Raw genomic sequence first — 13,801 nt, forward strand, 5'->3', positions numbered from 1 at the left:
CATAAGGTGCTGTTATTTGACAAAATTTGTAGTGTAATTTGTCTGGTATTCTCTTTATGTCTATGATTTTATGACCATCATCATCAAAGAATTTTCTGGGTGGTTTTCGGCCTTCGCCAACGCCAGTGATTGATGATTTTTTAAATACTAGCTTAACATCTATGAAGAGATCTTGAGATTACAGCTATCAAATTTGGAACCACATATTTTCTAGCACCAGTACTGAGATTCTGGTGAAATTGCGGTAGAATTTTGATGCTCTCCGTGTGTTTTCTTAACAACATGTTGAATTCCGGAAGTTCTAAGTGTTTCTGCGATATTCTCGTTATTTTGGTGGGGTTTCTGATAGTATCCTTGGAATGTCTAGAGCTTAGAATGTCGAGATTTTTATGGGAATTGTAGTGATTCCATTGGTAGTCGTTAGAATTCAATGAAGATCTCCCCTAAAACACCAGGGTTCCCTTTGAAATTATCAAAATTCTTGTCGATTTCACAAAAAATCCCATTGAAATCTATAAAATATTTACCGACATTCAAATCGTTTATATTAAAGCTTTGCTTTGAAATTCCAACGGAACTGGAGATCAACGGAATCTTAAAGGTTTTTCCAAGAGATTAATATTCGGAATCCCATTCCCACCCCAATTCTAGAGTTTTTACCAGATTCCTAATATTTCCGCAATATTCCTAGAATGGTATTTAAACTTCCAGAATTATCATAAAAAATCCGACATCCCTATCGGAATCTCAAAGTTCCTACAGGAATTCCGGAATTCAAAAGGAAATCTGAGATGTCAGAGTTCACATGTAAAATTCCAAATTACATTATAAATATCTGAATTCCTACCGACATCCTAAAATTCCTAGAAAATAACATAATTATCGTGATGCCAGAATTCACATGGATATTACAAATTGCAACTGCCGGTAATCTTACCGGAATCTGAGCATTGGCGGGGCGAATGTTTTCGTAACCTCAGAATTCCTAAGCAAAACTCAAAATACCTTCCGAAATATCAAAACTCATATCGTTTTCCCATGATTTTTACTCAAAAGTAAATTATTCCATTCAATTCCGCAATCTCAAAGCATGTGTAGCAACCTCTGAAGCTAACTACCAGTAGCTTTGTAGTAAATGCTACCTTTATTCATAGCAATGCGTTGTTTGTAGTATGTTCGAAAGGTGTAGAAAGGAAAATGACACAAACATGTTCCACTCGTGTTCCACATATAGCGTTTACTACCGAGAATGTAGTAAACTCAACTTTACTACATTTTATTCATACGGCCCAATATCTTTCCATTATCCGAATATGATCTTGCTCATCAGATGAGATTGCAGTGCCTGGTAAATACACTTTATTTTTGACCATCATTGACATAAATTTTTCTCACTGTGCGCTAAAATAGCCGACTGAACTCAGCTTGGATCAGAACTAAACAGCAGCTGAATGATATGCTTGTTCAGTTGTTGATTAGCGTACCATATGTTGATTACCGTGCACCCCCGCTAATTTGAACGGTACCTCATGCAAACCATCGGGGTTCATTTTTAATTTGAACATCTAGTCGCCCTAGAAACGTGTTTCTGGTTACCTGTTTTGTTTTGATTCTGCACTCCGTTCCACAGCGTTCCATTTCACTTTACTCTGTTCCATGAGCTAAATGACGTTTGAACCATTTTTAATCTGAACGATGTGCAAATCAGCGGGGTACAGATTAAAAAGTGTTCAGATTAAATGTGGTCAAACCAACGGGGGTACCCGGTATACATTGTCGAATAGAAGCTCAAGCATGATCAAAATTCAGCTATGAGAGGTTTATGTTTTGCATTGGACGGTAGGGTGCAGGGTTATTCGAGAAACCCTTGATGAACTTGGTTCTTTACGGAATTTTTGAAAATTCTACAGAAGATTCTTGAAAACCCTCTGGAACAAAACACTCAAATAGACGCGCACCTAGCGAGTTTTTACTGTAGTTGAGCAATAACATTTTGTCAAATCATATTTCAATCGTTATATTGTGGTTAGCAAGATATGCCTGCATTCGAATAATATTCACCACGTTTGTGGTGAATCATTCCAGCCGTATTGAGTTCAAACATAAATTTAGGCGCATGTATACTGCCTAACTCCTACGATCGTTAAATGATCGCGATGATCATTGAGAGAAATTGTTATTTGTATGGGAACCATTTTAACCATAATCACAATGAAGGATATTCCGATGATGCATGTGTTTTAAAATACTTAGTGTGTTTTATAGCTACAGTTCAATATGTATGTTCACGGCGGTTTCGATGACACTAACAGTGATGATCAGGATCAGATTTCAGGTGGGCAAGGGAACATGGGTTTAAAATCTTTCAATAACGATAACAATGTGTAGGAGTGAAAAAACAAAAGGGAATTCTCTCTCTCCCTTCAAAAGGACACTACAAAATAAAATCAATCTAAAATGTATGTGTATGTACTCGTGGAAGTTGATTGGTTTGACATTCTAGTGGGAGGGGGGTATAATAAGTTGACTTTTTTAGGAGTGCTTGGCATAATTGTGTTCGTTTTTCGTGTTCGGATAATTGGCAACATTGATTAAAGTTTATAGGTTTCTTTCGAAGAAGTGTTCACTAAATGTATTGTTTTGGAACCACTTTGAGTGGAAGTACGCAAACATTGTAAAGGAAGCTGTCATGATTGATATGTTTTTTTCGTAATTAAGATGCTGAGGGCACTTCAACACTATCAATTACAAGGTTCATGGTTTTTAAGTACAGACAAACAGACGTTACATTCAGAACTATTTACTTTGGAAACCATCATTTTAAGTAGGACACAGTCATTGTCTGGTGGCCATGTTGCACGCAATACAAGTATATGCAACAATGCCAGGGGAAGGGGCTAGTGTGAAACGTCAAACATAATTGTTTAAAGCGTGATCTAAGGGAATTTTAGTCAGTGTTACGTCTGTTTATCTGTGGTTTAGGGCTTCCCCAAAACTGATGCTACACGAATCGTCGGTTTCTCAATAGGGTTACTGTTCTTTGAAATCTGAATTATAAAATCAAGGTGAGAGTTGTTAAGAAACTGTGCAGTTTTGAGGTGACCTTAGTGGTTATTACTTAGGTATAACAATACAAAGCCGTTTGAACATTGAAATTGATAGTCCAGAAGCGGTCTAAATGAACGCACAACCTAAATGCTCTGAGTGACATAATACAACTTCTGCTGTTTTCTTGTACTTTAGAATGTCAATCTACGATCTACCGCAACTTGATAAGCGTGTCGTTTTTTCGGGTTTAAATTAGAGTATTTACAACGGTGACTACTGGACGAACCGTTTTCAAGAGGATTCAACTCCTTGCGAAAAAGTTCCTCCAGCGAGGGCTGTCCTATTTCCGGTAGCCACCCTCATTGGCCAGGAGGGCCTCTTTCGCCTCTCTCTTTCCGCGTTTCTTCTCCTCCTTGGCCAGCATCTTCGCAAGCTTTTCTTCCTCTTTTGCCAATCGTTTCTCTTCCTGTTGGGGTATTGGTATTGGTATTCAGTAAATTTCGGTCAGTTTGTGATAGATTTTGCCATTTACCTTCCGGGCCTCTTTTTCTGCTTTGAGTTTGGACTTTTCCTCTTTTTTCTTTTTTTCGATCGTCTCATTTTTCTTATTGTCATATTTTTCGTCTTGTTTGGTGTTGTGATTACTATTGTTGGATTTGCTATTGTTAGTGTTGCTATTGCTACTTTTACTACTGCTGGCAATGGAATGACTACTGCTGGCGGACGCTGCTGTCGAAACCACTCGTGCCTTAGGCGTTGAACTGACGGCCGTTATCAGTGAGGTTGTGACTGGTTTCCCGGTAGCCATGTTGGTTTTGTTGATTGGAGATTTGGAAGCCGTTGGAGCGATTTTTCCGTTCAGTCCCAACTTGGTCGGGCCGGGTTTGGAGCTCTTTTCGATGCTCAGCAGAGGTATCGATTCTACTACCGGATCGGATGGTTTCCCGGGTTGGGTGTAATATCTGCAAAATGAGTTAGAAAGTGTATAATATATTATATAAGGTTTGATCAATTGATTCTATTGAACAAAATTTTTAGTTTTGCGGATTGGTTATTGTGTATTTCTTCCACTAATGGACTGCGAATTGCGGCTTTATAAGTGCGAAAATGTCAATAAAAGTGCGAGATTGCATGGAATCATGTTAGTGTCTTCAGAGCACTTATTCTAAATTAAGAAAGATTCATACAATTAAACTGTATATTTGAGTCGTCGTCTATCACCTATAGCAAACGAGTTCGGGGGAAGTTATCAAGCAGGTTTCATCGACGGCCGCTCGACAACGGACCAGATCTTTTCCGTGCGGCAAATCCTCCAGAAATGCCGTGAGTACCAGGTCCCTACGCACCATTTTTTCATCGATTTCAAGGCGGCATACGATAGTATCGACCGCATAGAGCTATGGAAAATCATGGACGAGAACAGCTTTCCCGGGAAGCTCACAAGATTGATCGGAGCAACGATGGACGGTGTGCAATACTGCGTGAAGATCTCGGGCGAACACTCCAGTTCGTTCGAGTCTCGGCGGGGACTACGACAGGGCGACGGACTTTCGTGCCTGTTGTTCAATATTGCGCTTGAAGGTGTCATGCGGAGAGCCGAACTTAACAGTCGAGGCACGATTTTCACGAGATCCGGACAATTTGTTTGCTTCGCGGACGACATGGATATTATTGGGAGAAAATTTGAAACGGTGGCAGATTTATTCACCCGCCTGAAACGCGAAGCAACAAGAGTCGGGCTAATGGTGAATGCGTCGAAAACAAAGTACATGCTGGTTGGCGGAACTGAGCGCGACAGGACCCGCCTAGGAAGCAGTGTTACGATAGACGGGGATACCTTCGAGGTGGTGGACGAGTTCGTCTACCTCGGATCCTTGTTGACGGCTGACAACAATGTTAGTCGGGAAATACGAAGGCGCATCATCAGCGGAAGTCGTGCCTACTATGGGCTCCAGAAGAAACTGCGGTCAAGAAAGATTCACCCCCGCACCAAATGCACGATGTACAAAACGCTCATAAGACCGGTAGTCCTCTATGGGCATGAGGCGTGGACTATGCTCGAGGAGGACTTGCAAGCTCTTGGGGTTTTCGAACGCCGAGTGCTAAGGACGATCTTCGGCGGCGTGCAGGAGAACGGCGTGTGGCGGCGAAGGATGAACCACGAGCTCGCTCAACTCTACGGCGAACCCAGTATCGTGAAGGTAGCTAAAGCTGGAAGGATACGCTGGGCAGGGCATGTTGCAAGAATGCCGGACAACAACCCTGTAAAGATGGTGTTCGCCACGAATCCGGTCGGAACAAGAAGGCGTGGGGCACAGCGAGCTAGGTGGATTGACCAGGTACACCAGGACCTGGAGAGCGTGGGTCACAGTCGAGGATGGAGAGAAGCGGCCATGAACCGAGGGAATTGGCGAAATATTGTTGGCGAGGCTTTATCAAGATAATTGATGTAAAGCCAAATAAGTAAGTAAGTATTTGAGTGAATACAATAGAAGCTCAAAGTTATCCGAATATTTCCGGAAACATACAGTATCGGACATATGAAATGCACCAAAGACGATTTCTCATATAAAATTATCAATTTCAGATAGCTATATCTCCGCCGTTTCTCAACCGATTCTTTTCATTTTTTTCTGTGACGAACTACAAATTATCTCAATTTTTGATAATTATTGAAAAATTTGTGTTAATACTATTGATGCAAAAATTACTAATAGGTTGAATTTTGACAATAAAGCACCAAAGCGGTAGCCATTAGACCACCAACTCCCTTTTTTTCTCGTTCGTAATTCAATGCGTGCTAAAATGTCCAACAGTTGGTCTAAACTCACCCTCCTGGCCAACTTGAGTATTAACATCGCCTATTTGGATTTGGCAAGTAAGGTTTCTTGAAGTGTTAAAAATGAATTTTATACAAACAAGCTCGAAAACGCAAAATCTTATTTTACGAGCCCCCAAAATTGAGGTTCCAGAATCTTACAAAAAAAAAATCATCGGTTTCGGGATAGGGTAACTGGGGGTAAAACGCGCCCTCTAAGGAAGGAAGCGGTTTTAGCTATGAAGTACATTATTATAAGCCTTTTTCTATTCATCATCTCATAGACAAACATGTTTTCTATCAAATGGTAGAAACAGCCATCCATTTTCTTTTTTCTGGAGTGTTTAATCAATTTTTATAAAATGCTTGCTTATCTGCATTTTTATTTTTTGCGGGGTAAAACGCGCCACCTGATCTCAGCGTTAGTCGCTCGCGCGCACGCATGCGCAATCATGCCTGCAAATACGTTGCATACATAAGGGCATTTGATCAGATGTTATTGTTCGATTATAGTATACATGCCGATTCGAAAAATATGCATTTGTAAGGTTCAAATTGGCACGTAACTACAGCTTGGCATTACGTTTGCTGGAATTTGAATTCAAACGGCTGTTTTAGTGTTATGAAATAGGTGTGGCCGTTTTGCCCCACGAGTTGATTAAACTTTAAGTCCTTCAATACGCTTTTTAAGGATAAATTCAACACTTTTTTCGCATGGAATACAAACTATGGGAGTGCACAAGTCTATTCTCGGTGATAGTTTCAAAAGTTTTGTTATTTATCGGCCTGAAAAATGGCCTAGAAAATAACATAAAATTACAACGAAAACAGCAAAAAACGTTTTTTTTTGAGTTTTTTACGATTTTTGCCAGGAAAACACTGAATAATATATATAGAGAAGCATTTTATTACATTTTCCATTATCTCTGGTGAAAAACAGCATCCCAAAGCACGTAGTTCGTTCAAAACAAAGGTGGCGCGTTTTACCCCAACGGCGCATTTTACACCCAGTTCCCCTACTGTTGTTACCCCTAACAAACGCGTACGCGCTCGGTATTTTTCATTATTTTTTTGTGGTATTTCGCGTTCATCGAATTCATTTTCGCTGTATTTATTTAGCGACAAGTGCCCACGAGTGATTTCACTAAAAATTCGGTTGAAATCGGTGCAATTTAGTGCAAAAAACAGCAGTGAAAGAGCTAAACCCGCATGTGATCTTACGGTAATCACCCATTGTTCCCGTATTGTGTTGTTGGCGTGGTATTCATTGAAGCCCTGTGTTTGGCTACATAACCCGAGTGTGTGAAAATATCATAAGTAAACAAACTCTTATTTTGGCACTCTATCGAAAAGTTTCGTCAGATCTACCCTGTGAATTTCCAAGCCGGTCGACTGGGAGATTCTTAGATCACCTTAGTTCCGGCCCGGCGGCGTCATGTCGCCAAATGGCCTCCACCTTCGCCCAGGGGACCCAGGGGGCCCCGGTGGTGGCGGCAGCGGAATCACGTATCAAAGAAACGGAGAGTATACAGGGGCATTAGTACCCTTCTTTATGGACCCCGATGGTACTTTAGGGCAACTTCACTACCTGAAGCTCCGTCCAAATTCTGATCAACCCCTTCCTGCTCCGTCTGTCAGTCGAAAAGCACATCGGTGGCCCTATCGCCGGTGCGTTTAAGGAGAACCGCGGCCTAACGTACGTACTGAAGGTACGTAGTCAGGAACAAGTGAAATAACTGCAACGGATGAAGCAACTTAGTGATCGTACTGGTATCACTATCGAGGAGCACTCGTCACTCAATCAAGTCCGATGCGTCGCGAACCAAAACGTCAAAGAGGTGCGACGCATAAAGCGCCGCAATGAGAAGGGCGAATCAGTCAACTCCCCGGTCATGATTTGGACAATCAACGGCACGGTTATCCCGGAACATATTGATTTTGGGTGGACCAGATGTCGAACCAGGAACTACTATCCCTCCCCGATGCTGTGTTTCCGCTGTTGGACTTTTGGTCACACCGGCATGCGGTGCTCAGCCACTCAGCAGACCTGCGGTAAGTGCAGCAAGACTCGCGTTGAAGAACTCACCCCCAACATTGTTGAAGGAGCAACAGCATTCGAGGTATCCAGAGGAAGGACAAACTGCGACGAACCGGCCCAATGTAAGAACTGTGAAGGATGGAACAAAAAACGCGAGAAGAACAAAAAGCTCGACACGAAACACGTAGTCTCCAGTCGTGAATGCCCGATATACAAGAAAGAGCATGCTATCCAACATCTACGGGTCGACCTTGACATTTTGTACCCAGCAGCCCGCCGGGATTACGAGACCAGAGAAGCGGCCATGACCAAAATGAAAAATCTGCAAACAGACAAATCCTTTGCAGGCATTGTCAACGCTAGCAAGGATTCCGATATGGACGAATTGAGGTCGATGGTAAAACATATGTAGGAAGACTCGAGCGCATCGCCGAACTTGAACGCGCGCTAGAAAAACGCAGCGTCAACACCCGGCTAGATAGCGCAAAAGATCACGGTCCCATGGCGGAAGTAGTACGGCAGGTGGCTGTGCTAACAGCCACAGTCAGACAACTGCTGGACAATCTGACGAAGAAATACGCCTTCATCAAAACACTCCTTACCACGAGAAGCCACCCTGTAGCATCCTCAGGTAATTCCACCATCTCAGCCGCCGAAACTGAAAAAGCCAACATGACACACTCCCATTCCTCAATCGAGGAGATAATTGTTGACAACTTAACCTTGCAACCGTTCTTCCAGGTCCAGGAATGGATTAACAACAGTACCCACATTGCAAACGACCAATCCGACTATGGTCGGGAATCCACCCCGAAGGAGCAACAAACACAGGAGAACGCCGAAATCATGGACTGCAGTATCACAGGTAGACAACATCAGTAGCGACGGCGAGGCTAGCGTCGCTTCCGCCGCTAACACCATCAACTCCAACGCCACATCCACCTCGAACCCATCCAAACGGGGCCACCACAGTCCCGATGGAAGTGACTCCTCTACGAAGGGACCCTGCAGCTGCAAACGGAAACACCGTAAGAGCCACGGGATATCCTCTTCCTCCACAACCTAGACAAATCACCCGCTCAATCCTCCCTTCTACGACTCCCAGCATCAGTTGACCTTTTCCTATACAACAACATTCGCTGCAAACAACCAACCCGAGTATTTTTCAAATGAGTCGACTGAGCACAACTTCCACTACGAGACGCCACAAAATCCAGTCACGAACAACCCCTCAACCAACTCATCAACAGCGGGAGCCTCGGGTAGTCGGGACCCCGTTAGTGCGGAAACTACACCCCAACCTCAACACCCAAGTGTCTCTGCAGCTGACGAGACGCACAAGGGTGTAAAAACCTGTACTCCGCAATACCCAGAGGACGGTCGGGACACACAAGGCCCCGACAGACCGGAAGCCATTTATGTACCGGATCCGACACACTACCCTTGTTATCCCCTCCGGTCTGGAAGAGGAACGCACAAGGGTGTAAAAACCCGTCCCCCTAAGGATATTGAAGGAAATGGAATCGGTAAGCAGACGTCGAGTACAATTTGCATGCTGTCTACAAGTTTAACTTCTTCGTGTCCAACTTCCCCGAGTACAACCTCGTCGGATTCAACCAACTCAATATCAATAGCAAGATAACAGCCGCTGACAAAGAAACTACTACGATCAGCCGGGGCCGCGGTAGTGTGGCTGATTCACTTTCACCAGAACTGTCCCACATACCACAACATCCATGTACGCTTCGTAGAAACCCCCCCCCCCCAGAACTCGGAACAAACCAGTAAGATACCAGGCCGGTATAACTCCAATGAAAACTAATAATCCCTTCCCTCCCTGTCTCACGGAGCGGGAATCCACGAACGCGGATCACTACAACCGAATTATCAGAAAGCGCGACCAACAATCACTCCCAACTGATGGCCCATCCCATCGGTCGTCGATATCAGACCATATGAGTTCACCTCGCGACCCCGAACCGGGTCTGGCTGGGCACCCTCAATCAATCAATCCAGGTGGTAAGTCCCACCCAAAACGCGGCCAAGACCCCGAACAGGGTCCTCCTGGGCACCCAGGACGGCATCGTCCGGGTAGTAAGCCCCATCTGCGTTCAACAACCTCCACCTCCAAGCGCCCTATTCATCAAGGCCCTACCACCCTCGCTGTCCAGTGGAACATGAACGGTTTCAACCACAACCTGCCTGATTTGAAAGTTCTGGTCCATGATTTTCAACCGGTTGCCCTGGCCATACAGGAAATGTACCGCGCCACCCCGGCGACAATGGACAACACCTTAGGCAAGAGATATAGGTGGTTCACTAAAGCCGACGCTAACATATACCAGTCGGTAGCAGTGGGCGTGTCTACGGACATTACGGCTGAAGAAATTGATCTCGATACCGACCTCCCAATTGTCGCGGTCAGGCTCCCCTGACCCTTTCCCGTTTCGGTTATCTTCGTTTACCTTCTTCTTTCTGGCGTAACGTCCCAACTGGGACAAAGCCTGCTTCTCAGCTTAGTGTTCTTACGAGCACTTCCACAGTTATTAACTGGGAGCTTTCTTTGCCAATTGACCATTTTTGCATTTGTATATCGTGTGGCAGGTACGATAATACTCTATGTCCTGGGAGTCGAGAAAATTTCCAACCCGAAAAGATCCTCGACCGGTGGGATTCGAACCCACGACCCTCAGCTTGGTCTTGCTCAATAGCTGCGCGTTTACCGCTACGGCTGTCTGGGCCCCTCTTCGTTTACCTCCCGAATGGAAATCTTCCGGATCTAAGGAACCAGCTGGAAGCCATCCTACTCAAGATCCCCAGCCCCATGGTGATACTTGGTGACGTCAATGGGCACCGAGCATGGGGCAGTCGAACCGATAATGCCAGGGGAAAATGTGTCGTCGACATCGCATGCAGCAACAACTTGGCAATTCTGAATGATTGGACCCCTACAATTATCCACGGGCAGACGGCCATAGATGTTTCTCTTGTCTCTACCTCCATCACTAGCCGCCTTCTGTGGTCTGTGGAAACGGATACCCGAGAAAGTGATCCCTACCCGATTACGCTTAGACTCGACAATTCAATCAGCCAGCAAACCTCTCGGGCCCAGTTCCAATATGACATTGACTCTTTTTTTTTGTTTTTTTACAAGGGGGAAATCTGCAAACAGATCCCCTGAGAAGGTAACTCAGGGAATACGAGGATGACGCACCAACGACGACCCGCTAAAACCAGCCTATGCATTGTGCTTGAGCAATTCTTTTAGAATTGCTCAAGTGGTAAACAGTGCATTGACATGACCCTTGGACTCAGACCCTTATCTACCCGGAACCACCTTACCGTATTTCTTCGGGGAGGGACCAGTGCTTATAGCACAACACGTGTAGCAGAAGTAGCCTAGGCAAACTGATTCTCCTAGTCGACTTAAACAATGTTACAAGGGACCAGCCTCGGCAGGGCTAATCCTCTGCAGCCAACTCTTGGTCGGCGCGCCATAGGCGCTGCAATTCTAACATAATGTGAGTGACAGCCGTAGTTTTGGCATTCCAGCACTCGGCATCCGCACACATTCTCTCTATTATATTGTCGGGGGACTTGTCCCCTCCGCATGTAGTGAGCATGCGAACTCTCAAAACAATGAAACGGGGGCAATCGAACACGACATGCTCCGCTGTTTCGTCCACACCAGCACTATTGGGGCACGCAGGAGATTCTCTATGATACTCTATGATATTAGCCTGTTGAGAATCAACCTCTCCAAGAACTTGCCCGTCGTATCTAGTAGACAGATAGGTATATACGCCGACGGGTCACCTGATGGTTTCCCCGCCTTTGGTAGTAGCACCAATTTCTGTCGCTTCCATACATTGTTCCTTGATCAATGCAGCGTTGCATCGTGGTTCTGAACATGTCTGGATCCGCGTTCACTGCCGCTTTTAAGGCAACATTCGGGATACCATCCCGGTGCCTTGTTTGACGCGAATGATTTCACGACTTATGCCAGCTCTTCATTCGTCACTCTAGCAACTTCTTCTCCTTCATCTGCCGCATACGGCGCTGGGGGCCATGGGCTTATGGGATGGTGCGGGAAGAGTACATCGATTATCGATCGCAGCAATTCGGGTGACTTCTCTTGGGGCGCTATGGCTTTGGTCTTAGCCATTACCACTCTGTAGGTGTCACCCCATGGACTAGAATTGGTAGTCACGCATAGGCTATTAAAGCATGCCCGTTTTCGACTCTTGATTTTCTTTATGAGAGCCAACTTTGCCTCTCTGAATGCTGCACCGCGTTCTTCTCTTTGTGCTTCTGTGCGTGCGCGTTGCATTCTTCGTCTAGCCCGAAGGCAGATTGTTCGAAGATTTGCAATTGATTCGCACCACCAGTACACCGGCGGCCTGTTCTCTCTAGGAGGGGCTTTTCTCGGCATCACACGCTCGTGATATCACAGCAACTAGCTCTTCACCGTTTAGGTCCAGAGTGTTCAGTTCGCGCCTCAGGGCTTCAGTGAATACTTCACCGTCGAAGCGCACTGTTTTCCATCCTCGGGCTTGGGTCGAGTTACATCGCTATGAGTATAACCGTCATCAACGCGCCAGTTCATGGTACCTAAAAAGTTAGGACTACAAAACGTCACATTGATAATCGATTCTGCACCATTTTTGCGGAAGGTACTCACTGTACCCACATTTGCCAGCTCTACATTTAATGCGGCCAGGGTTTCCAACAATAGCTGGCCTCTTTGATTGATGCAGCGGCTACCACACTCCACTGCCCATGCATTAAAGTCGCCAGCTATCACTACTGGCTGCCGATTAGCTAGTTTGGCTATCATCCTGTCGGCCATGTGGGAAAATTCCTCAATCTACCACCTTGGGGGCGCGTAACAACTGCAATAGAACACGCCGTTAATTTTTGCTATCGTAAAGCCGTCATTTGAGCTAGAGACTACTTCTTGGATTGGATATCGTCCTGTCGTCTCTATAGCTGCTAGCTGTTGAGACCTATCCGCCACCTAGTTCCCGTTGTTGGCTGGTATGCGGTATGGGTCCGATAGTAACATCACGTCAGTCAGTCAGGTTTCCACATGACATTGAATCTGGTATTGAACAATCTCCCCCAACTTCAATCACGGACCTAACTGCCATAGTTATCGGATCGGCAGAAAAGTCCGTACCGAAGACTAGCCCAAACTCGGGTAGAAGGGCTCTCCACTGGTGGTCTCCCTAAACGAGGACGGCTACGGAAACAGAAAAGCCCTGCGCGCCTTCAAAAGGTCTGGAAACAAGCCCGCTGAGCACCCCGACCTTGTGACAGCCAAAAAATGCTACCATGCCGCCTGGAACGAATGCCGGAAAATCATCAGGGAAGCCAAGCAGAAATCCTAGACTGACTTCCTCGACACAATAAATGAGGACCAGTCATCTTCGGAGCTATGGAGGAAAATCAACATCATTTAGGGCAAACGAAGAATGAAAGGTTTTTCCCTTAAGATCGACGGAGTAACCACCCGGGACCCACAGATGATCGCGGATGCCCTCGCGGAATACTTTCATGGGATATCCGCCATCGATAAATACCCGCCAACAGTTTTAAAGCATAATCCCAACCCACAGTTATGTGTGATTAATTTTCCCACTCCCCCTGATCAAGGGCAACTTTTCAACCAACCCTTCTCCATGGCAGAGCTCAATTACGCCATGGGCAGGGTAAAGGGCAAATCAACAGCATCAGACGAACTAGGGTACCCAATGCTAAAACACCTTAGTTACAGTGGAAAAAGCAAGCTGCTAGAATTAATAAATCAAGAATGGACTGCCGGCACGCTACCAGAAGAGGGGAAGCACAGCCTTGTAGTCCCCATACCCAAGAGTTCCGGACCGACTAACAGCACC

The 13,801-nt window shown here is 45.3% G+C and overlaps 1 protein-coding gene across 1 annotated transcript in view; it reads right to left on the reverse strand.

The window, feature by feature from the left end:
* Positions 1-1,755: 1,755 nt before the first annotated feature.
* The window catches only part of LOC110677921 (probable serine/threonine-protein kinase DDB_G0282963), a 329,903-nt gene continuing 317,857 nt past the window's right edge, over positions 1,756-13,801 (reverse strand). The window contains exons 6-7 of the mRNA XM_021849937.1: positions 3,581-4,010; positions 1,756-3,514 (exon numbers count right to left, since the gene is read on the reverse strand). Coding sequence (XP_021705629.1) covers positions 3,389-3,514; positions 3,581-4,010 — 556 coding nt within the window. The 3' untranslated portion in view covers positions 1,756-3,388. The remainder of the gene's footprint in view (positions 3,515-3,580; positions 4,011-13,801) is intronic.

Source organism: Aedes aegypti, chromosome 3 (genome assembly GCF_002204515.2).
Source record: "Aedes aegypti strain LVP_AGWG chromosome 3, AaegL5.0 Primary Assembly, whole genome shotgun sequence".
NCBI classification, from domain to species: domain Eukaryota; kingdom Metazoa; phylum Arthropoda; class Insecta; order Diptera; family Culicidae; genus Aedes; species Aedes aegypti.